The 25,090-nt window shown below is 54.2% G+C and overlaps 1 protein-coding gene across 6 annotated transcripts; it reads right to left on the minus strand.

Moving 5' to 3' along the window:
* Positions 1-131: 131 nt before the first annotated feature.
* On the minus strand, positions 132-24,924 carry PCSK7 (proprotein convertase subtilisin/kexin type 7). Of its 6 annotated transcripts, XM_057316842.1 has the most exons (19): positions 24,695-24,924; positions 23,058-23,177; positions 22,822-22,923; positions 22,123-22,602; positions 21,334-21,468; positions 20,334-20,499; positions 19,015-19,186; positions 18,159-18,213; positions 17,575-17,713; positions 16,616-16,716; positions 14,779-14,880; positions 13,892-14,059; positions 13,051-13,158; positions 12,515-12,617; positions 3,694-3,850; positions 3,035-3,129; positions 2,179-2,272; positions 1,852-1,969; positions 132-1,582 (listed from the first exon to the last, which is right to left on the minus strand). In XM_057316842.1, exons 4-19 carry the CDS (start codon positions 22,588-22,590, stop codon positions 1,217-1,219), a joined length of 2,547 nt encoding a protein of 848 aa, XP_057172825.1. In that variant the 5' UTR covers positions 22,591-22,602; positions 22,822-22,923; positions 23,058-23,177; positions 24,695-24,924; the 3' UTR covers positions 132-1,216. The 6 variants fall into 6 exon arrangements, with proteins under 6 accessions (XP_057172825.1, XP_057172826.1, XP_057172824.1 ...); XM_057316843.1 differs by lacking the exon at positions 22,822-22,923 and having other exon boundaries at positions 19,096-19,186; XM_057316841.1 differs by lacking the exon at positions 22,822-22,923.
* Between the last annotated feature and the right edge of the window lie 166 nt (positions 24,925-25,090).

The following is a 25,090-nucleotide window of genomic DNA, read 5'->3' on the forward strand; positions in this document are numbered from 1 at the left end:
TCCTTCAGAGGCCCAGGCAGAGGAAGGAGGAGAGTGAATCTCTGGGGACCGGGGACCAAAGCCAAGAGGAGTGACTTGGCAACTTTCATGAGCTCTGGGAGGCAGATGAAAGGGGATGGGGAGCAGCAGAGTTGTGTGGAAGGTTTTTATTTTGGAAAAGCTGTGCAGAAAAACATTCAACCAAACGTTGCTGTGAAAAGAGAAACCCAAATCTTAAGCATTAAAAAAAAAAAAAATTTAGATCAACCAACTAGCTCAGAAGAGGGGAGGAGGCCAAGGCCGGGAGGAGTCACAGCCAGTCAGGCAGACGGCTGGCCTCCAGTGGGTAAGGCCATTTCCCTGAGCGCTTTGCAGAGGAAGACAGGGCGGTCACAGGGCTGGAGTGGCAGTGGCTGACCCCTGTCGTAGTCCTGCTGCAGACCCAGCAAATGAAGCCGCGCAGGCCCTGGAGAGCCGCACCCATCTGCACCGATGCGCGGCTTTGCCAGGTGCATCGTACCGATCCTTCAGGATGGAGGGTCGGGGGGGCGATGGTGAAGGAGTCAGGGGTGTGTTCAAGGTTGGCTTCTAATCAGGGCTCATGGAGGCAGCTGCTTTCAGGGCCAGTGTGCTGGGCTGAGGGCTAACTGCCATACCAGTAGGTCCTGGGTTCCAGGCGGAGGCAGGAAGGGGAGGGAGGGAGAGGAAAAAACTGCTGTTTCTAGGTTCTGGGTCATTAAAAGGACAGGCATATATCCACGGGCTCTTCCCAGCCTTCACCTTGAGCCCTCTTCCCGAGGGACCCCAGTGACGTTTCTGCGGAGAGGCTCTTCGGGCCTTAGCAGGCCCCGCCCCACCCATGCATGGGTGAGGGTCCCTATGACCCACATCACCAGCTCGCCCGGGAGAAACGAGGAGAGGAGGCAGGCCTGCCCAATGGGGGGGGGGCCAAGCCCTTGTCCAGGCCCTTCTCACCAGAAGCTCCTATTCAGTCGGAGGAAGACCCAGTGGCTGTGGCCACACTGTTCTCCAGCACGATTCCTCTGTCATTGCACCTTAAGAAGGCCCTCGCCTTCCCTGAGCGCAGAGGGTGCTCTTTCGGCCTGTGAACCCCTGATGTTAGTAGCATCAGGGCTGCCTTCTCCCCAGAGCTCCCGGGACTCGGGAGCAGCCTTCCAAGCTTTCCTGGCATTGGAAAGGAAGAGCCTGTCTCATGTCGACTCTGTTGGGCCTTGGGTCAGCAAATCTGCTCCTCTTTCCCCTGCAACAGGTCTGGGGCTAGGTGATGATGAGGGCAGTTCAGGGTACTCCTGTCCTGGGACAGTCCCCAGTCCCCTCGATCCAGCAGGTCTGGGGCAAGGAGATCAGACGTGGTGGGAGGGCCCTCACTTTCTGTCTCCACTCCATCCGGATCCTTGCTGTTGCAAAGTGGCACGGATTCTAGTTCTGTCCCCTCCTCCCTAGCTTTTTGGCTTCGTTGGGGCCAGTGGCAGGGTCCACTCCTACAAGCTCGGTGAGAGGCCACATTCCTCTGGCTCAGGTATATTTCCAGCATGTAGTAAACAGTCCAGAAGATGGTAAAACTGCCTACCAGCACCAGAGTCTGGAAAAGTCAAGCACCCAAGTTAGGGATGGTTTCCCAAAGCCTGTGGCTTTTCTCAACCCAGAACAATGAGCTCAAAGTCTGTCACCTTCCAAGGACTGCCTCTCCCACCCCAACGCACTCGCCCCCACCCAAGGAGCCCTTGCCTCTTAGAGCTAGCTAGTCGAGCGGGGACCCAGCCAGCTCCTCCCAAACCCTCACTTCTCAAGTCACCTGGAGTCCCCCGGCCAGGACTAAATCCCCCACGACACTCCTGCCCGCCCACCCACCTTGAGGGTGTTAGGGGTGATGGTGTAACCGTCTTCCTCGGGGATTTTCAGCCCGGGGGGGCAGGGCAGAGTGAAGCCATCATGCAGGTATTTTCCACTCATGGCACTTTCTAACAGTCTGAGGAGAAGAAAAGAGATGAGGATGTCCTCCTGAACTTGGGACCCCCTTGCCTTCACCAGTTCCCCCACCTCACAGCTGGAGAGGGAAGAGGCCCCGAAGCAAGAAGGGGCAGGTGAACTGTGGGTTCCCGGGGAGGGGGAGCTCCCTACGGGGCCTCTTCCGGCCCCAGGAGCTGCCTCCCCTGGGCACCTGCATCTGGCACCTACCTTTGCCTGTCCCTGATGTCCACTGGACTCCACACAGAGCCATACAGGGTCAGCTGCCATTGCTGCAGGGTGCCGGCCTGGACCATCTCGTCTCCTAGAGCAGCCAGGGGGCAGTCCGTGAGCCCTGCCCCGTGCTGGCCGTGCAAAGAGCAGAGGCCCTGCCCGCCCCGCCCCCAGGGGACTCGGCCTCACAGTCTGCCGTGGGGTTCTGCAGATGGGCCTCATGGGGGGCCCTCCGGGATGGAGAGGGGGAGGCTAAAAGGTGTGACTCTGAAGCAAAGACGTCCTGCCTCTCTCTCTTTCATATTTTAGGGTTTCAGCTGGGATTTTGCTTCGGAAAAAAAAAATGTCCTTCTACTAAATTAGAGGTTTGAAAACCACCAGGCTAGTGAACACCTAACTTGGCTGGAAGCCAGGAGAGTTGGGTTTGGTTTCCAGTCTCCTCACTGGAATATTGTGTGACCTTGCACCAGTCACTTCAGACCTCTGGGTGGGCCTCAGTTTTAAAAACAAAACAAAACAAAAAACAAAAACAAAAAATGGTGAAAATTAGTCCTGCCCTTACCTGCCTACCAGGGCTGGTCGAAGGATGGTTATATGTGAAAGGACTTGAAATGTGGTTTCAACAAGGAATTTTTGTTGCTATCCTGAGGAAAAATGGATCAGTCACTTCTCCAAGGAATATGAGAGGTAGTATCAACGAACAACTTTAGATTTCAGTGCCCATATTTTAAATGGGGTGTACTTCTTGGCATCTACCCTGTGGGTCCAATGGCAACCCTATGTCTTTTCCATGGGACGGTTTCTGCGGGGGCTCAGCTCCGGAGGGACCAGACGGAAGGGCAGGCAGGCTTACCTACATCCCTGATCACAAGTCTGTAAGTCCCCTTCGCTCTTTCCCCCCAGCACCGCACAGTGGAGAAGGTCCAATCATTGAAGCCATTGGGATCTCTGGGGGGAAGAAAAGAGTAGAACACCTGGAAGGTGTGGGGCAGGGGACTGACCCTCTGCCCACAAACACGATTTCCTCGCTGTAGTGGCCATAAAAACATGGCGGTCGTGGCCTGACCTACAGCTACTGGGGAGCGTGCCATGAGGGGTCCTCAAGTGCTGTCCTTTCCCCGGGGCTCCCATGAAATGAGGGACTTGGGTCAGCATGTGCTAGTAGGAAAAGCCAATGTGGAGAGAGCACAGGCTGGGGAGCTCGGCAGAGCTAGGCTTCCTGTTACTTCCTCAGGCACTTCCCAGCTCTGAGACTTGTTTCCTCATTTGTAGAAGGAGGGTAGTCTCCTCTGCATTGTTCTTGTAAGGATTAGAGGAAGTGTTTGTCAAGTGCGGTGTTCAGCACACTGTAAGCGACTTCTGCGAGCCAGGTAAGAAAGGGCTTCCCGCTGCCATGGTCAGCCAGTGCCGAGACAGCTCAGACAGTGCCAGCATCTGCTTTCCCTGTATCTTTTCCTTGCAAAGACCCTTGTTGCCAAAAACAGCTCAGAAGGTGCGGGTGGGCATACGTACGAGTCCATGCTGCGGGGGGCGCCGATAAGGGACATCATGCCACTGGGGCAAAACAGTTTCAGTTCCAAGCTGCCGCGTCGTGGATGAGTGATGGAGACTGTCACTGCCACGTGCTCCAGCGTTTTCAGCCCCGACATCTCCAGGTCCATCCTGCTGACTGTGGGAAGTCAGGCTGGGCAGCTGGGAAACCAGCCCCCACAACACTTACGCCCTCACTTCATCCCAACACATGCAAAGGCGCACACTCATTGAATCACATACAAACACCTAACGCAGCCCTAACTGGGACCCAGCGCAGCTGAGTAAATGGAATGTTGCGGCTGCTTTCATGGGGCTGACAATCTGGCTTAGAGTCTCGTTGGGAAGATCACATATTCAAGACACAATGTAAGAACCAAACAAAGCAGCTTCAACCATTCATTCATCCAAAAAGAATTTACAGAGTACCTCCTACATTTCAGGCACTGCACTAGATGCTGGGGATAGAAAGGTAAGTTGGACATGATCTCTGCCTTCTACCTGCAAGTGGAGGACGAGACGGTGCGAGGAGTATGTAACTGAGGCTAGAACAGAGAGGCTCGAGGCACAGGGCAGGGCGAGCCTCCGCAGAAGGAGGTGAACATGGGGCGGTAGAGAGTGCTGGTAGGCAGAGGAATGTTCCCGGAGGGGAGACGGCCCAAAGATGGGGGGGGAGGGAATGAACAAGTTTCCTATGGAAGGCAGTACAAATTTCTAAAAAACTATTCAAGTGAATATACTTGGAGGAAATGATGCTGAATGAAAAAAAAGTCCATCTCACAAGGCTACAGAGCGTGACTTCCATTGTGTAATACTCATGAATGACACAAGCATGGAGACGGACGCCAGGTGAGTGCTTGCCAGGCATGAGGGATGGGGCAGAGGGCGTGGGCACGGCCACAAAGGGGTGACACAGTGGAGTCTAGTGAGGCTGGGGTAGTCTGGATCTTGGTTGTAGTGGAGGCTACACGAGGCTACACGTGTGGTAAACCTGCAGGGAGCCCCGCCCCCACCCCAACACACATACTCTCGTATAAATCAGACTGCGAGTCTGACCAGTGAGATCTGAATATCTTTACGGACCATAGCAATGTCCTTTTACTGGTTTTGATACTGGACTGGAATTGTTTCAGACACTCACGTGGGGAGAAGGGCGCATGAAACTCCCCTGAGCACTGCTTTGCAGCTGCCTGTGAATCTAGTTACTTCAAAACAAACTAAGAAAAACACAAATGGCTGAAGTGGAAGACTCAGTTGGGGAATATTAGAAAATTAGGTGGCAAGGAGAAACAATTCTTTCTAAAGCACTTCTTCCACTGATCCGTTCCAATAGGCAAGGCGGAGACCAGCACCTCCACTTTCCAGGGAGAGCATGAACAGCTATGAGGGAAGAAGGAAGAGGAAAGGCAAGGCTCTGAGTCTGTGACACCACCTTCTGTCCTTCCCAGACCCCGTGCCCGCTGGCCTCCTGCTCAGAGCACCGGCCCAAGTCATCCACTACCACATGGCGCTCAGAGGACGGCTGTCCCACATCGTGACCTCATACTGTTTACCTCCTCGTCCAGCACAAATCAGCACCCACTTCCATGACCACGCCCCGGGGCCTCACTTCTGAAGGGTTTAGAAACTCTCATTGTGGGTTTCATCAGATAAACAATGCAAATTAATTGACGACCAATCAGAAGAGTAGTTGAGCAAAAATGAAAACAAAGAAGCTGCCACACTTCTTGATAACATGTTGGGAAATACCGATCTCGACCTCTCTGGGTATAGACGTGTGCACGTGTGAAGGGTCTTTCATTCCAGCTGGCCAGTCGTCAAAGCCAATGTCCCACCTTCTCTGAAAACAAGGACATCACGTCTCTCCACTTTCCTCACTCCCTTCTTGATCCCTTCCTTCCTTTCCTTGCACGCCATCCAGCTCCTCTTTCCTAACGGCTAAGATCCCGCAGCTCGGCTCTCCAGCACCCTCTTGTTTACTCTCTCAAGCTCCTTTGCTTTCTTTTCCTTTCACAGCAACTGGCTGGCAAGAGTCCAACATCGGACCAGCCCCATTAGCCATCTTCTTGGCTGAATCTTCTTGCTTATGTCTTTCCTACTACAGATGAAAAACAAAAACAAATAAACCCTTTCTCAACTCTTCACACGTCCTTCTGCCCACCAGTGTGAAGGACATGCGCTCTGGAGCCATCCGGCCTGGGTTCAAAGCCCGGCTCAGCCCTGTCCTAGCTCTGAGAATCGGATTCATTTCCTTATCTGGAAAACTTGGATAGTAACAGTACCTACTTCATAGGGTTGATAGGAAGATTATATTAGTTCATACACATAAAGTACTTAGAACAGTACTGAGTATTAAGACCATGTAAGTATCGGGTATTATGTCTTTTCCTTTACCAGTAAACTTCTCGGAAAAGATGTCTACGTTCACCGTCTCTACTTCTCACCCTCCCAATCATTCTTAACATTTTTCCTGTCAAGACGGTATACATGGTTTTAAAAGTAAGAGGACAATCTCCTACCCCATTCCTCACCATCTTCGTGAGCCACTCCCCGGAAGCAAACACTTCTTACTGCTTTTAGTTGTTTTCTTCTGGGATCTATCTTCATGTTTCCAAATACCAGGCATGTGTGACTATTTCACGGTTCATCAGTTCTAGACATTATTTATCGAATTCTAATTACAGCAGATGAGGATTTAATACCGCACACAGACCTTCTTCCTACCCTGCCCTCCCCTCCATCCTCTCAAATAATTACATCACCATTTTTAGTTAGGTTAATATTTTGTTTCCTTACTATGACCTTATGGAATATGGAATTTAGCCAAGTAGTACATAATGATTACATTTCATTTTCTGAACAATTTGCCGATGTCCCCTCTAGAGTTAATAATTGCCCTGTTTTTTGGTTTACTTCAGCTCACGTACCCCATCACTCATTCTTTCCAAACTGCACAGAAGAACCACATAACCTCTCTGAATGCTATTTCTTCAAATGAACAAACAGTCCGAAGCCCCCTCAGTGCCACCTTCCCCCGGAGACCCCATCTCTGGCTCCCTGTCTCCCAGTCCTGTCCGTTACCCTGCTGCTGGGTTGGGCTTCTGTCCCCTCTCTGTCTGCACTCCCTTTCTCTCTCCCCCATCCTCTCCTTCCCTTGGTTTATCCTTCCTTCTGGAATCGCTGCCTCTCCCAGCAGTTTCAGACAATGTCTGAAAGTATCCTTCTTCTACCTTCCCATAGGATAATCAGTTTGGCTGAGTTTTAGCGACGGAAAACAAACATCCTCAAGATTTGGAGGGTTGTTGTTGTTGCTGTTTTTCCAAATGGCCCGTGATCCCTACTAGCCTGAAAAGCCAGTTGGAAGCTCTAAGCGTGGGTGGAGTTTTGTACTGGTAGGCTTCCCTGAAGTCGGTTGGCCTGGCACCTGACTGGTTCGCGGAGGAGCCCTCCATATCCGTGTCTCCAAGTCTTTCAATGAGGGGTCCTTCCGTTGCTCCAGAGAGGAGCCTCTGATCTCCTGGCTGCCAGGGCCCTGGGATCTGGGCAGCTAGCGTGGAGGGGAGGGTCCCCCCTCGCAGTACACTCCCTGTCTCTGGAGAATAAACTTCCCAACTCCTGCCGGCATAAGGAATGTACATCACCTGGCTGCCAAGGATGGGAGAACGTGCCCCGGAATCTACCTTTCCACCGATCCCTATTTTCCACCTCATACCTCATCTCTGTCTCCTGGAGCAAATGGGACCTCTAGGTCCTGAGCCTGTCGGGACTCTGTGGCACGAGGGCTTATTTCTTAGTATCACCCTCGCAGGCATTTGGTACGCGGTTTTCTCAGCCCTGCTCATTTCTCCATTCATTTTGCATCTTCCAAACATGTGATGAAATCTCTCATTTGCTGAGGCCTCTCTCCCATTCTCTTTGGCCTTGTGCTTACGCCACTTTTATTCCTTCATTCTTATTTTGGTGAGGTTTGGGAAGAAAGTAGAAATAAGAGAACATAACAATTTGCCATCTTTAACCAGAAATCTCCTGCCTCCATGAATTATTCAACCAGGTGCGATGGAGCTTTTGCCCCTGTTTGAGTACCGGAAACGGTTCTCGAGGGCACCAGGGGCCTGTGCGGCAAACCCAGGGCCGCCCCTTCCATCCTTGTCTCCTTGCCCTCTCTCATGGAGACAGCCCCCAATTCCCACGATACCTCCTCCTGACTTCCTCCTACCCCCCACCGGCCCATCTCATCCCTCCTGTTTTCCTCCAGAAGCATCTTTCCTTGGCCCACACCTTTAATGTGGTCCGTGTCCCAGGTCCTTTTTTATCCTTTGTCTGCCCACCAACCCTGGGGGCCTCATCCTTCCCCAGACCTTTTCTTCTCCTTTTCCGCTGGTAACTCCCAAATCATGGCTGCCAGTCTAGACCTTTGAACTTATTTCGTCAACCGCCTTCTGGCCATAACCTTTAGATGTTGCCCCGAGCAGCCTCAAACACAGCCGTGACAAATTCCCAGCCTCAGCCCTTGCCCAGATCTGTTCTTTGGCCTGGGTTCTTCACCTCATTTGATGACAATACTGACTAGACAGTTGCTCAAGCTTAAAAACTTGGAAATCTTTTTATATGTTAAAAAATATAAATGCATGTAAAAAAATATATATATATTCTTACTATAGAAAATTCCAGGCATATATAAAAAATAGAACAGATGTTCTCAACACATAACTCCAATAATTATCAATATATGGTCAATCTTGTTTCATCAATGGTCCCCGCTTCTTCCCCTTCCCGGAGTCATGTGACAGCATCCCCAGACACCCTGCTAGCTTCTCAGCAGACATGAGTCTGTAGCTCTAAAAGACAAGGGGCCGCTCTCCTTCACCCTCCCCGACCAGCAATGGGTGACAACTTATCTTGAAGGCTCCCTACACACAGACTTCCAGGTCAGGTCCAAACTCCTTACCAAGGCACACACGGGTCTATCTGGCCCTGCCCCTCACACCCCTGCCCCAGCCATACCACGTGACTCGAGGCTCCCTGAAACTCTGTCAACTCTTCACATGTGGTCCCTGCTGTCTGGATGTCCCTCTCCTCACCCCTTCCCCCCCGCTCAGGTCAGTCACTGACTTCTCCGAGTGCCCTCCTGTCTTCCCTGGGTGGCAGGCGGCTCTCTCCAACACCCATGTCATCTCCGCCGCAGACAGGGCTGCCTTCCCCCTACCAGACTGTGAGCTCCTGAGGGCAGGGATCCTATCTTATCTCTGGATCTCCAGAACTTGACACAGTGCCTGGAAGGAGATGGGTGTTGAGTTTGCAGAATGAATGAGGGAATCAATTGAGAGATATTCCACAGAAATACGTGAAAGCCTCCACAGCAGGGGAACGGACAGGGGAAGACCTGGGGAGAAGCAAGGGAGACGGAGTGGCTGACGACTGCAGAGCTTCAAGGTGGCAGTCTAGGGAATGGCAATGGCTCTGATGGAAAATGGGAGAAACCTGGAAAGCAAGCTGGCTTTTGAAGGGTGACAGTGAAATCTGGAAGGCCCCATATGTGACATGCCATGTGCTGGTGGGATACCCAAAAGCGCACGGTGATGTAGGGACGGAAAGCTGCAGGGAGATACTGGTGGCATGCTTGGAGGGGAGCGTTAACGTGGCAGACAAGGGTCTCACAGAGAGTCAATGCCATGTTCCAGAACATTATGGAATAGCATGGAATCCAAAAAGAGCCCCTCGAGAGCCTGTCTGTGTGAGGATGTGTGCGCAGCCATGCCACATGCCCTTCTGGTTGGTGCAGACAGAGGGGCTTGGGGGCCGCGCACACGGGGACGCTAGAACCAAGCACGTTACCATTAAATGAGGGAATACTCAGAACAGTGCTTGGCTCGTAAAAAGCACTCAAGTCACAGTTGATGATCGTCTGATTCTTATTTGGCCTTTGGTAAGTCGGGGTCTTTTTCAGCTCTCACCCCTTGGCCAGAAGATCCCGGGGCTTCCTTCGCTCGTGATCTTATGGAAAACTATGATAATCTCTATCCCTCCCACTGGTAAGGGATCAGAGGGACTTCGAGCTAAGAATCATCTGTGGAGAAGTGGTAGCTGAAGTCATGAAAACTGCTGCACGGCAGAGGAGAGACCCCCGGGAGGAGAGAGAACCGCAGAGGAGTCTGAAGAGGCATTCACGGTCTGGGAGTGGTGACCGAACGAACAAACGATACGAGGACCCCAGCGGAGAAGCTAGGAGAGGGCCCTGGAGCCGAAGGGTCGTGGAGGCTGCACAGGCGGAGGCCGCTGCCGGGGCCCCATGAAGAGGGTCAGAGCGGGAGAAAGGTCAAGAAGGATGAACTCTGAACTCGCCTCTGGGCCTGACCAGGAAAGGGGGCACTGTGAGCATGAACCGGGTCTTCAGTGCTAGAGAGAGGGGGTCATAAAGCGAGCAGTGGCTTTAGTTTATTCACTTTGAGGGGTTCCAGGTTGAAGGCCGGCAGGGACTGTCTTATGTTTCTCAGTAGGTGAGTGGAGGAAGTGTGAAGGCAGCAGGAAGGGTGAGCGGAGGAGGAGAGGCCGGGGGGACAGGGAAGGCACAGAGAAGGAACAGGAATGATTCCTGCCTAGGCAGAGGCTTAGCCAGTTACACTCAGGCTGCACACAGGATAAAAGGGTAAGTGCAAGAGGTTTCAGGAAATTTCCTGAACACACGCAGACTCTCTTGTGTTTTAGACACTCCTCGCAAACCCCATTGTCCCTCCTACCCTCTGGTAGAGATTTCAGACCCAGAGTCAGATCTAAAGGAACCAAGCGGCCCCGATCCCGTGTGCCCCACATCCTCTGTCTGGCGCCAGCACTGCACTGCCCAGAACGGCAGCCACTGGCCATGGGAGGTTATTTAAATTTAAATATAATACAATTAAAACTTGGCTCCTCACTCACACTGGCCACATTTTAAGTGTTGAATAGCCTCACACAGCCAGTGGCCTCTGAATTGAGCAGCACAGACAGAGACCACTTCCATCGCTGTGGCAAGTGCCGTGGACACCACTGCTCTGGAGTCTCAGCAGTGCTGCACCTCTGCTCTCCTCTCAGCGGCGTGCAGCTCCCTCCACCTTATACAAAGTTCACCTGGAGCCCTCAGACACCGATTCACCCAGGTCTCGGAGGAAAAGACCGAAGCTTGGCCACGGGGGCATGTTTCTGGACCATCTAGGACTGAGTTGTTCTAATCTATATTAACTAGACCCCCTTCAACCTCCAAGCATGCCCCCAAGCTTGTACTTTCTGTCCTGTCTGCTCGGGGGTAAATGGAGTCACAACAGAGGGGAAGACACCTTTGCTGACCTCAGAAAATCACGCTGTCCTGCCGGCTGTCCTCCACACTAGCAAAACCCTGGGTCTACACCTCCCTTTGCTTCATCCTCTCTTCCCACTACCCCATTTCCCACTTCCTCGGCCCAGGACAATGTGTCCTTCCTTCTGTGCTTCCTAGTGACAAACAAGCGGTTGCCGGGGAGGTGTGTCACACATGCTGGGGCAATGATGTCCCCTGGTGAGTGGGAAGCAGAAGAGAACGAGGCTGGAAAGGCCCCCAAAACTCTTCTAAGTCAACTCCCATTTGACAAGTGCGACTATGCATTACTTTGTTACTTAAAGGACAGTGGGGGAGTCTTGTGTGAGAGGTCCCAGTTAAAAGACACACTATCTCCAAGACCCATCAGTGCAAAGCCTGGAGGTTCCAACTGAACTGCATTCCTGGGAATGTTCCTGCACTTCTCTGCCTTGGCCGATGCCCTTTCCAAGATAGCATTCCTTTTACGGAAAACGCGATGAACCAGGCCCGTGGATTTTCTTCCACGCAGAGGGAAGCTGGGCAAGTGCCGGACATGGTTAGGGAGAGACAACGGAACCCTTCTCAGGGAAACCTCCACCCGAGGGAAGCTGCCCCTGCCCTTCCCTTCTGGGCTCCCTTCTTTGGCCATTCCGCCTCTTGTTCTTGCTCTGGTTTGATCACTTTCTAGGATCAAATTGGGGTAAGCGAGGACGGAGTTCTAACTTGGGCCCAAAACATGGCATGCTTCAATCTTCACAAAAAGTAGTGAGTAACTCTGCCTGGCAAAATTCTTCAAGGGGGAAAAAAAATCCCCCTTGGAGCTGGGAGTAGGGAAACTCTCACACGGGAACTCGGGGGAATCTGCTGACAGAGGCACAGGCATCCCCATCCAGCTTCCCTCTTCTCTGGGAAGGGGTTCAGCCTCGGTGCTGGACACAAACCCATCTCTGACCCTGGCTGTGACAGAGGCGGGGGCAGAGGACAAACAACTGCACCCCAGGGAGACGTCCGCATCCTCCTGTCCCGCCCCCAAACACCCCACCCAACTTCTGTATCACACAAGCTGGAGAGTCAAAGGAAGAGATTCATTTACTTTATCCAAAGGCCACTGGGCTGAAGAGGATTGCCTGGAAGTTCCTGGCATGGAAGTCAAAGCAGCATCTTTCAAGGCCTGCCTCGTCTGCTCAAGTCCCAGTGCCACTCCCCCCCCCCCCCCCCCCCCCCCGCCGTTCTAACCAGTTGCTCGGCAGCTCCTTCCACTACTAGTAACTCAGGAGAAAGGTCTTATTTAAGCAGCCAGGGGGCCAGCCAAGTCAGAAGCAGCAACATGTCCTAAAATGGTCAAAGAAAACTCCACAGGTCTGGCTGGAGCTCAGCTCCTAAAGGAAGGGGGCAGAATCGGGCAGGGACAGGCAGGGACGATGAGTTTGATTTCCCCGGCACCCGCCCCAAACCTCAGGCCCGAGATTAACCCCCTTTCTGCTGACTACTTACCATTCCACAGGACCTCCAGTGAGTGGGGGGACAGCGGGATAGCCTTGTTCTCTTTTAACACAGGGCTGACATAGGAAGCTAAGTAAGGGACAGAGGTCCAGATCTATTAAAGGAAAGGGGTGGTGATGAATGAACAAGATGACGGCACACTCTCATCCACTCAATCTTTAGGGCCCAGCTCTTCTTATCTTTCCTCTCCTCATCACCTCTTTTCACTCCCGAGGCTCCTGCTGACACCCGGGAGTGCCCCCTACGGCACCGAAACACAGAACCAGAGCGAGTGGCTGCATCCAGAGTGGAAGAGGAGAACCAGAGCCCCCTGGAAGCCCCAAGCTACACTCTCTACTAATAGTTCGGAAACTTCAATGAAAACGTTGAGCCTGCTTCTTCGGTTGAAAAATGGGTATCAGCTGGCATGAGGGTAAATGAAGAACATTTATTAAGTACCTACAACGTGCCAGGCAAGGTTTAAGGCATTTGGCCCCCTCCCTCGGTCACTCCACGCAGGGGTCCCTGCCCTGCCAACACCTGTTCACCTTGGCTGCATTAACGAGTCTCCAGGCATTGAGCAGGCCGAATCCATGCTGGTGGCTGTGGCTGAAGCCGGCCTCGTTGGTGACCCAGTCTGCACGGCGATCCTCATACTGAGAGAACAGAGGTCCTGCTTAGTCTCTCGGATTTCCAAAGTACCCTTGACCCTTGGACAAGTCAAGGGTTGGGGGCATTAACCCCCCTCCTCCCACAGTGGAAAATCCATGTATAACTTTTAACTCCCCACAACTTCACTACTAACAGCCTCCTGCTGACCGGAAGCTTTTCTGAGAACGGAAAGAGTTGATAAAGACACATTTTGTATGTTCTATCTATTAGATATTGTATTCTTACAGTAAAGTCAGCTGGAGAAAAGAAAATGTTATTAAGAAAATTATAAGGAAAAGAAAATACATGTCCAGTGGATCCATGCATTCAGACCCATGTTGTTCAAGGGTCGACTAGAAGGTCAACAAGTAACTCTGGCTTCCTTGCTGGCCCTGCTGGCTGACCCGGGCCAGACTCTCCCACTAAGGCCACTAGGAATGGGTTCCCAAGGAGAGCTGGGACAAAAGGTCAAAGCCCCATGATGTCACCACCCCTGTGGCTTGCTTCTGGAGAAGGAGCCAGGAGTCGCAGGCCTGGAGTCCAGAGCCCAGAGCACCCCTCCGCGGGTGAAACGGCTCAGGCAGAACAGGCACGAGTGAGCTGAGGCCCGTGATCGTGACGGGGTGCCCGCACCAGTTCTATACCTGGGCCACTCTGAAAAGCACCCGGCACCTCACTTCCGGGTGAGTCCGAAGCCTCCTGCTCCCTCACGTCCGGGGACGGCTGCTAGGGTCTCACCTGGGTGGCCGTGAAGACGATGATGTGCTGCACGTCACGCCACGTGAGGCACGGCCGCACCTGCAGCATCAGGGCTATCATGCCCGCCGCCAGAGGGGCTGCGGCCGACGTCCCCGTGTGGCCCTCGGTGCAGCCTGTGCCCTTCTGAAGGTCCCAGTCGGTGGTCACCTGGGAAGCGGATGGGGGAGGGGCGGGGTTAGACACGCAGTTCAGGGCTGTGCAGAGAAGGGTGGGCGACGGGCGCTCCGAATACGCCTCTCAGGTGGGCCTTTCCTTTGCGAGAGCTGAATCTTTCACCGGGGGGAGGCCCACTACAGGTCAGGACAAAGGAGATCCTTAATCCTTCAAGCCCCCCCCGCCCCCCCCCCCCGCAGGACGAGCTCTGGAGAACTGAGAAAAGATGAATTAAAGACTAAAGAGCTACTTGGGAGGGTCTTGTTTTGGGCAGAAAGGAGATGGAGCTGTGGGAGACGCCTCAGGTGCACAGGACAGTTTTCCGGATTCCTGCTCCTCTTATAACGGCTTCCCAAACTCCCCACCCCGACCCTCCAAGCCCCACAACCGTGCTAGACAGAGGCAGTGGCGGGGGAGCTCCTGGGCCCCAGCTGGCGCTGGGACAACAGTGACGGCACCATTCAAGAAAATCCAACTTGGCAGCTCGGCGACAGGGGCTGGAGCGACATCAGTGCGAATAAAGGGAGTGTGTTCCCAGGGAGAGGGAACTGCGTCCTCGCCCACCCCAGGAGCTCAGCGTGGGCTTCGCGTCCACACGGCCCGCCCGCCCTGGCCCAATCTGCCTCACCGCTCCGGGCCTGGCACCTCAGTGTGCTTCCCATGAGCCCCCTTCTCCACCTGCGGTTCTGGGGGCGCGGGGGCGGGAGAGTTACCTCACCGCGGGAGATGGCATCAAGTCTTTTTTTCATGCTCTGATCAACCCTGGAGCCACAATGGGTTTGCCTCAATCTGCTCCACGATGTGGCACTTCGGATCTAGGACATGGTGCCAATGTTAAGACTAGAGAATTTTTTTCTTCCAGGCTTCTCTCTGGGTCAGATACCGGGGTGCTAACTTCTGCCAAGAACTGCCCTTCCTCCACTGTACTCACTGCTTCCCTCCCAGCTGTTACAGCAGCTGCCAGGAGATGTAATTTTCACTCGGACGCCGCACACTCCCGGAAGAAAAAGGAAAAACCCTCCAAGTTGTAGTCTCAACGAGACTGGGAAGGCCGGTCTGTGCCGGGAGCAGATTGGGTTTTTTCCTGTTAAGGAAACAGCGTCATGGGGACAGTCTCGTGTGTAGCTGTGAGGGCCGTGAACAGGCTGATGGTGGCAGGAGCCCTGGGGAGTGCCCCAGGTGCCCAGCGAGGGGACGGCGCATGTTCCACGCCCTGCCCTCAGCAAGACCGCGGCCCCACGGAGCTGGCCACTGAATAGAAACTGGCAACAGGGGGTTTCCAAGGCAAAGACATCCAAAAGTTGGGAGCTTGGCTAAACAAACTCTGTTCATTTCTGGACCAATTACAGTTCAGATGGAAGGTAGAAGATGGGGGCGGGGGTAGGAGGGGGAGGGGAGTTAGGAGAACAGCCAGGCACTGCCGAGCAAGAGTCACAACCATGCCAGGGAGGCCTTCTTGGTGAGTGGGCTCCCCAGTTTCTGCCAGGGCACGAAGAGCATAGTTTGCTCCTGCTCCTCCTCCTCACCCAGACTGGCCTGGGGTTCAGAGGGCAACCCCCCCCCCTTCCTGCTGGGCAAAGCCTCTCTGACGTGTTTCTTTTAGCCTACTCCCTTTTTCCTTCTCCTGGGTGGGGGCAGGAGGCTGAGGGCCACTGGCACAGGGCCTCGGAACCCCATGTTGGCCAGAAGTCACTTATTGGCAAAACAGAATTTCAGTTTTGGAGAATGAACGTGACCCAGCAGGAGGACAAAGTTGCCTGATTCGCAATGGCCCCAGAGAGACATCTGTCCCTAGGCCACTGGAGAAATAGGACACCCCCAGGCTCCAGCCCAGCTCTTCCCTGGAGGTCCTAGCCCCATATCACTCTCTTCGGGTCAGCAAGGACAGGCAGGGAGCTCTGGGGTTCCAGTCTGGAGACCTGGCCTAAACCTGCTGGGAGGGAGCTAGGCCAGCCGGGTGTGGCCATCAGAGCCTGAATTCTTCAAAAGGTTCCCCAGCGTGAGAAGCTCCACTCCTCTGCTCCGATCCCTTGTTGGCTACGGCTCCAATTCTAGGTCCAAGGAAAGAACTATTTCTTGGGCTGACAGACGCATTTCCCAGACTTCTTTTCCCGCCCATCCCATGAAGACAACCACTAGCTTTACTCCCGATGGGGAACGTGACCAGAACTCACAGTATTTACGTAAGGGCCGAAGAGCAATGGAATGAAGATTTTTTCCTAAGCCCACAGGAATTAGCCGAAGCCCAAATTCTACCAAAGGAAGACATTTCAAAAGAGTTATTTAATGAATGTGATGCATACTAGCGCCTATAACAAAATATATGTTTGCAAGTTAAAATGTTGAAGGTAAAAACCATGTACAGGTTTATTTAGGGTCCTCGGCTCTGATTTCCCAACAGCGGCATACCCTTTGAGATCCAGATGTGCTAGGGAAGAGGAAGTGGAGGGGCGAGGCGGGGAAGCGGGGACCCAGAGAAACATGGCGGTGCCGCCTGAGTGATGTCTCGTGGGGCAGGGGCAGGGGGTGCAGGGCCCAGGAGGCACTCACGATGCTCCGGAGCATCTTGTCCCCACCACTGAAGGTGACCGCCAGCATGGAGGCACACTCCTCGGCATAGAATGGCATCCGTCCCTCCTCATCCACTGCACCTGGGGACAGAGTAGGGGACATGAGAGCTAGGGGCCTGATGACATCAGAGTTATCATCTGGGAGGCTGTCCTGAGTTTAAAAAAGGATCTCTGTGGCCCAAGTGCCTCAGAGTACACGCACTCCTCACCTGAACAGGCAACCTCAAATGGCAGAGGGGATCTGGGCCCTAATACCATTCTTTCAGTAGGCTCCCACGTAAAACTGGGGGCGTTCCACTCGACAGGTACTCGTCTGTTCACACATTCATCTTCCTCCATGTTTATTCACTTATTAATGATCTACTGCAGGTCCCACACTGTGAGAGGCATCAGGGCCACACGGAAAAGGCCACAGTCTTGATCTCAAGGAGCCAAAAGTCAGGGAGGAAGTAGGGTAAGTAAATAAACACAAGTGGGGCAGCAGACACTACGCCAGGGGGCACAGGTACAAGGCATTTGATTCAGGCTAGTGGGGGTCAGGGAAGGCTTCAAACAGGAGGCCAGCGGCCCATGGGAAGAGAGGCTGCAGCACAGGCCTAACCAGGTGATGGGGCTGAAAGTGTTCCCACGGTATGGTGACATCTAAGGAAGTCCTGAGAGTGTCTGAAGCAAGGCTAGTCCCTCCTTAACTATATGACCCTGAAGAGAAGATCGTGCTCATAACAGACACCACAGAAGCCAGAGCGCCCCAAAATACACACCCCCCCACCACCGAGGGACACACATACACCAAAATATAGAACCCCTCTACCTCTGAGGGATACACACCCTAAAACACACAACCCACTCACCACTGAGTCCCACATACAGCAAAATAGAGTCCCCTCACCGCCGAGGGGCACGCACGCACTCACGCACACACAGTCGCCAGGCCGCTACCTATGGTGACGGTGTAGATGGAGTTGGCGTAGCCGTCATAGTTGCAGTTGTCGTTGTGCTGGCCCCCGTTGCCACTGGCCACCACGAAGATGCTCCCAAAGCCCCGGCGGCCAGCAATCACCCCATGTTGCAAGGCAGCCTGAGGAGGAGAAAGGTCCTGGGTCGACTGAGGAACGCACAGAAAGACCTCTACCCTCCATACCAATCGCCTCCTCCCCTTCTAGAAAGAAAAGGAGAAAAAGCCCAAAGGCACTGGGGCAACAGGGAGAGAAATTTAAAGATCGATACATGAAGGGGAGGAAGCCGTTAGTTGAGCAACTGTTTGACACGAGTACGCTGCTTATCAGATCGGGTGGGGCTGGTGATGGGGGCATAAAATCACCACTTCTCTAAGAACTGGTGTCCCCCACGCTCCCCCGCCTCCAGGTTAGGAGGACTAGCCCAAAAGGAGGCGGTAAGGCTGGATGCCATGAGTCTGGCACCACCAATGGGGGTAGGGTGGGAAAGGGAGCAACTTGCAGTAGTTCTAGGACCTGAATGAAGAGGGTGTCCTGGGTCTCGGAAACTACATGCAGTTCAGTTACCTTTCCAAGCTGATGGGGGCCATCCACTGTCTTCCCATCATCATCTGGTCCCCAGCTGTTGAGAAACACCCAGAGGGAAGAGCCAGAGCCCCACTGTGGCGACCCAGCCAGGCCTCCCAGGCCCAACTGACCACCCTCCTTCCTAGGCTCTTCCTGTCCTCCAAAGTGTTCTAGTTCAGGACCCCCATGATTAAAAGACACGGGGTTCAAAGACCCGGCCCTCACTCCAAAGTGGAAAACGGAAGGACTGACAAGGCTCTTTTTTTACCCTTAGAAACTTTCCCGATCTAGGACTACTTTCACCTGCCCCTAAAAATCCTTTCTCAGGTCCTAGGGAGCAGGAGACAATACATACTGGTAGAGGGGGACAGGGGGCCAGCCATCTCCTGATCTAGGGATCTCAGACAAGGCTTGATGGCACAGCACCCACAAAGGAAGGACTACATCTAAGTTCCTGGGTCTGAGGAGCTCTCCACTCCTTCTCTAAGAGGAGTGTCTCCTGTGGATGATGTCATGCACGTAAGGGGGGTGCTGGCTGGGGGAAGACCCGGTGCCATTGGTGCTACAAGGGCAGCCCAAACTCAGTTTCTCCTTTTTCAGGGACTCAGACCCCGCCCACTCCCCAGCCCTCGCCAGAACCCGAAGCTGCAGGTGTGTTCACATGCAGGGTGGCGGGAACTGGTGCTGGGCATGCGGCTCGGCTGTGGTGGGAGGGCAGCCCTTCCAAGCTCATGGAACAGGTAAACACGGTGCAGACTGGCACACTCCTCATATGGGAACCTGATGCTTGGGGTGATGTGGGGCTTGCGACCGAGAACCCAGCGGCTGGGGGTCCGGAGAGAGGACAGTGACGGACCTCCGGGTCGAAGCCAGGAGAGGACCCCTGGCGCATGTGCTGCTCTGCTGTCGGAGGCTGTGTGTCCTGGCTCTGCCGTACCTGCAGCTGTAGATGTCGTTGATCTGGTAGTGCTTGTTGAACGCTACAGCCTCCATGCTGTCCGTGAGGGGCCCGTCCAGGACCCGGATACCTAGGCAGTGAAGGCCCCATCAGCTCCTCGACCACGCGGGTCCCCCCGATGGGGAGCTGAGTGGTGGCGAGCCATACGTGGAGACTTACCTTTTCCTCTGAGCACTCTGGTACCTTTGAGTGTTTATACCATGTGTATGTACCAGAATTTTTTTTAACAAAACGCTAGACCTTGGATTTTAAGGATCATGTGGGCTGGTGGAAAGAGGCCTGGGCTAGAATGCAGTAGCCAAGGTTCCCTTATTTGCATCCTTAACCATGTAGAGCCTGGTCCTGGGCTTGATACACAGAAGGTGTCCAATAAATGGTACTCATTACCATTACTGCTCCATGGATGCCTAATTTCACCCTCTAAAATGGGGTGGGTCATATCCTGGTGACTACACAGGGACAAATGGAGCTTTCAGAAGGCACTTGGGCCCTGAAGTTTCTGGCTCACTCTGTAGCTCATTTATGGAGAGGGCTACTGCCCTCTGCTGGAGAGTAAGAGGAATACAGCCAATCCGTTCAGTCTGTAGGTTCCAAGCGCTTAAGAGGAGTCTGGGAGGGCTTCCCCATTCAGACCCTTCATGTTCTGCCTTGATGGACAAAGACTGGGAGGAGCCCTAGAACAAGCTCCAGTGGGGGCCAGGGCTGCTCAGCTCTCCTGAAAGGAGGGAGCGCAGACAGCAACCATCAGAAGGTCTGGGAGCTGGAGAGCTGGGTGATGGGAGGGGAGTCTCCATGGACATAGGAGGTCAAGGAAGAAAGGCAGGTAAAAGGGTATTTGGGAAATTACAAAAATATAAGTATAACCTAGATAAGGAAAAGGAGTTATTGTTACAGTGAGTTGGGTCATTTGATGGGACATAACCATAATCAGAAAAAGGGGGGGAAGTGACTGAGCGGTCGGGGCTTGAGGCCTCTGTCCCACATTAAGACCACTCCCACTTTTATCTGTTTTATATAATAGGGTTTGCGGCTAATGACATGCTTGAAACACCACTGCACTGACATGTCCTACAGACACCTAGTATAAGCTTACCCTCTGCTCTATGCTGTGCATGTTAAGAGTGGGATCAACACGGTTCAGCACTCGGGGGAGGGGCAGGCAGGGAGTGAAGACCGTCACCACAGGAGAAGCCCACCGAGGATAGAGCGGAGGGTACCTGCTATGCGGCTCCCGTAGGCCACTCCGACTGCACAGAAGCTGTTGTTGGGCACTGCGGCAATCTCTCCTGCACACCTCGTGCCATGGTGGTTGCCGTTCTCCACGTCCGGGTGTGGCATAGGGTCAGGGTCGTTGGAGTTGAGGTCATAGCTGCCCTCAGGGCTCTGAAACATTGCCGGGTAAGTGACATGTGGTCACTCACAGGTTTTAACAGGTTAGGTTCTGGAGCTCAGGGGGAGAGGAGACCTGGGGGAACCTAGGACTTTGGGGCTCCCAGCCAGCGCGACACGCCCATCTCTCTCTCAGGCTGTAGACATGAGAACAGAACACATGGGGCAAAACTGAGAAGTGCCACTGGTCTCAGCAAACCTCTCTTGTGCATTATAGAAATGGGTCCAAGAGATGGCTCCATGGCTTGGGAAGCCCAGGATAAAAGAGATTTAGAGCTACCTAAAGACCAGGCTTTAAAAGAGGAGGGTGCTCAGAACTTGTGGGGAGAGGGAAGTTGCCTCCAGAGGCCACTCCTTACTCCCCAGGACAGGGAGCAGCAACCGGAACCAGGAAGTGCCACCTGGAGTCCTGTCCTTGTTCAGTCTGTAGGTTCCAAGCGCTTAAGAGGAGTCTGGGAGGGCTTCCCCATTCAGACCCTTCATGTTCTGCCTTGATGGACAAAGACTGGGAGAAGGAGCCCTAGAACAAGCTCTAGTGGGGGCCAGGGCTGCTCAGCTCTCCTGAAAGGAGGGAGCGCAGACAGCAACCATCAGAAGGTCTGGGAGCTGGAGAGCTGGGTGATGGGAGGGGAGTCTCCATGGACATAGGAGACTCTTAAGTGCCAGTCTAGAATGCTGGCTGGGGGTATACGGAGGATGAAGAACACCACCTCATCTCCCAGGCCCTTAGCATGGCCCAGGGACCTCTAAAAAGGGAGGCCAGACTGAGGCAGTATCAAGAAGCCGGTAAGATGCAAGAGTTGGAGGTGGCGTTCCAGGGCCACTCACGTAGTTGGGTGCGATGTCCTGGATGGTGTGCTCCACTCCGTCATCCACCACCACCACGGTCACCCCTCGCCCCGTGACATTGCGTTCCCACACACCAGTCACATTGATGTCCCTGCCGGGGCTCCGCCGGTTATTCTGTAGGAGACACAGGGTCAGGAGCTCTTTCCGGAGCCTTGGGAGCCCAGTGACACATGACATAGCTCACAGACAGACAAGTCAGAACCAGCAGTCCCTTTTCCCTCTCCTCTTAGCCATCAAAGAGCCACAGAGTGGCTATAGACCTACAGGTCTAGGCGGGGACAGAGGGACGAAGGAGGGCTTTGGCCGCAACCTCGCTCTCCAGGAAGGCATCATTCACCGGTGATAAAAGTGAAATGGTGGCAAGGACAAGGGTTGGAGGATACAATTATTAGGCCATATTATGTATATCCTATGAACATGACATAACATAATGTGGTACCAAGTGTTTACCAAGAGTCAGGCACACACATATTAATTCACTTGTCCTAACCAGAACTCCAGCAGGTACATACTGTTACAATCTCCACGTAAGGGGCGGAGCTGGATCTGAGCCCAGGCAGCCTCGCCCCAGCACCCACACCCTAACATCTGCAGTCCACTGGCTCTCCAGAAGCGAGTGCAGGTGGAGCCCGAAGGGAAGACACGCCACCAAAGCCAAGAGAAATGTCTCCCCATTCAAAGGATGGGGGCCGCAGGACAGTAATACGGTCACGAGCCCTCTAGAGAACAGAGCTGCCTGAGAGCTGAAGACGGCAGGGCCGGGCTCACCAGGTGCCACTGCTGCGGGTACTTGGGGTCATTAAAGTGGACGCTGCGCTTGGCCCGCTTGAGCAGCCTCTGCTCCGAGTGCCAGCGCACAGCTTCGTGCCTGGCTAACACAGTCTCCGCCTGGCGCCGGACGGCCTCCACCTGCTGTTCCTGCTGCTGCCCGGCCGGCTGGACGAGGAGGAAGTATCCCTGGAGCTCCCCGATGCGCCCGGCGTTCAGCAGTCCCGCTGCCCGGGCCAAGGCATCTGCCTGGTGCTCCAGAGTCTCTTCCGGCCCCTCGCCTTCCAGGCTGTTCAGGTGCACGGCCCAGCTTAGCCCCCCTGGACCCTGGGTTCGGGGCCCATCTGTCCCTTCCAGGCCCATGACCCAGGGAACCAGCAAGAAGAGCCCGGCTAACTCCAGCCAGAGGCAGGCGGGCAGGCCCAGGAGGGCATCTGAGTGTGGCACTTTCCGCCTCCCCTTCGGCATCAGAGCAGTACGCTGCAGACAAAGAGAAAGGACATCAGAGACCCCTGCCGGGAATGTGCAGGGAGACCAAGCCATCCATGTATGACACCCAAAAACTCCCAATCCACTCCATTTACATTTTTAAACACCTGATCCTCTCTTTTTATTCATATTTATTCCTGAGCAACAGGGATAAGCCCCCTGGTGGGGTGTGGGCCGGTACTAACTCCAGTGGATACCTCACCACCTCACCAGATAATCAGGCAGGGTGTCCAACCGCTAACAGGCACCACGCTGCTCTTTGCCACTGTTGTTCCGGAAAGGGCTCAAAAGTCGTACCGCTCCCGTAGCTTACTGGCAGAATCATGACCGTTCTTTAGAAGAGAACTTCCTCCCTTATTTTGAGGAGATATAAATCTTCCCCCCAGCTGACATCTCAGTCCAGGTGTCCTTGGGGCCGACTCCCCACAAGGGCGCCCCAGTCCTACCTGGACTCTGTGTGAGGCTGAGCTCCTGGTCTGGCTAACCACCTCACGCTCATTTTGTGCAAATGGAGAAAAGGCATCACTTTCACTGCGGGGTGTCGGCTCTGAGCACAGACTGCAGACCTGTGGGCCCCAAGAAAAGAAGAAATGGTGTCATCCCAAACCCAGTGGAGCCAGCAGATGCTAGCCATGACCTGTGACCAAGGGAAGTGGCCAATGATCAAGTGTCATTTGCAGGGATCTCAAGTGGGTTGTACACTGGCACAGAAACCCTACTTCTTCTCCTAACCATCATGCCACCCTCTTTTCTTTGTTCCCCAGACGCCCAGAAGAGGGCTTGAATTGTTGCCCAGACACCCTCCTAGAGAAGCAGAGAGTACTATTTCCTAGAAGTCAAAGTGGTAGCTAATTTCCTGATTTCTTTATCTCTGACAGATGCCAGGGGAAGTAAGAGTAGGTAGGAAACAGAGGAAATGGTGAAAACGAAACTGAACAGGCCCAAAAAGCAAGTGGGCAAGCAGGAAGGAAGAAATGATTGGAGAGTTGCAAGGTAGCAGTAAACTTGGCTCTCTTTAGGCACGAGCTCGGCTGGGTGGCCTGCAAGTGAGGGCTCGGGCTCCAAATCTGGGACTGCCACCCACGGTTTAATTTCAGAAGGGCCACATTTAGAACTGGTGGGCAACTGTGGGGCCAGAGAGAGGTGAGGGGGCAGCAGAACCTGTGTGTACCTATTGGCGACTGGGCTCCTTTAGAGTCCTCTGCTCTGTGCTGATATCACCCTGAGGCAGGGCTTTGTACCCACACACACCCAAAGGGATCCAACTCAAAATGTGACAGAAAAATAGGTGTTTTACTAAAGTCTCTTTGGAAAGGAAGAAGAGAACTTAGGCCACCCAACTTTTCCCTCCAAAAAACTGCATTCCACATCTCCTTAGGTTCCCCGGCACATTCCCTCTCAAATTCCAACCCCCCCCAGCAGCCTCCACTGTCCCAACATATTCAGATGCCTTTCCCAGACCTTACTAAGTAAAACAAAATCTTGCGAGACAGCCAGATAATGCCCCCCCCCCCCCCCCAGGGCAGGCCCCTTCAGGTCCCCTAGATCCCATACATTTCCGGAAGAGAAGAGAAACCTGACCACCACTTCCTCCTCTCCCTCTGGCAGAGCAGGACCGTCTCCCACTCCCATTCCAGGTTTCTGGGAAAGGAACCCTAAATACTCCCTGAAAGCAGATCAGAACCTCACCCAACTGCTTTGCGTATCTTTACAGCTCTTAGGTGCCAAGGGAGAAAAGAAAGAATATGGGCAGCCCTGAGTCCTGGAAGGAGACTGTCTGTCCCAAGAGACCGTCCTCCTCCCAGCCTCTATGCCCGGCTCCTAGAAACCAGGTTGCGTCCCGCGTCAGTTTCATTGATTTCCCTCTCCCGGGCCTTGACTGTACCGTGCATTGTGTCCCTCCCGTCAAAGGGACCCCTACTACTCTGGGATCCATGACCCGGGTGCCCCGTCTCCCGGGGCTCCCCCACGCCGGGGCTGAGGGCACCCTCCGTGCGGCCCCCTGATTCTCAGAAGCCGGCGCCCCCAGGCTCTGAGCCACTCGGATTTCCCCTGCCCCGCCCCCACCGAGTTCTCAACTCACCGGCCCGGCCGCAGCTGCTGCCGCCGCCTCCCTGCGGAAACTCGCGGCTTCCCGGGAGCCCGGGGAGCCAGTGACAGTAGCATCACTTCCGCCCGGCGGCGCAGCCAATCAGCGGCGGGGCCACGGCCCGGACGAGCGGCCCGGAGCAACCGGCGCTAGGGGCCATCTCCGGGCATCCTCGGCCGGGAGAGGAGCGTGCGGGCGTGGTGGGCTCCGCTCGCCTGGCCCCACCGCCCCGAGTTGTCGGGGCGTCCTCAACGGGGGCCCTGCCCGGAGGGACCGTCTTGCCCTTCATGGCGTCCTCTCGAAAGGGCGTCTCGGTTGCGACCTTTTAAAAGCACGTCGTTCCTCTTCTCTCTCTGATCGCCATGGCCCCGACTCTCCCTGGGACCTTCC

Source organism: Ursus arctos, unplaced genomic scaffold (genome assembly GCF_023065955.2).
Source record: "Ursus arctos isolate Adak ecotype North America unplaced genomic scaffold, UrsArc2.0 scaffold_22, whole genome shotgun sequence".
NCBI lineage: Eukaryota > Metazoa > Chordata > Mammalia > Carnivora > Ursidae > Ursus > Ursus arctos.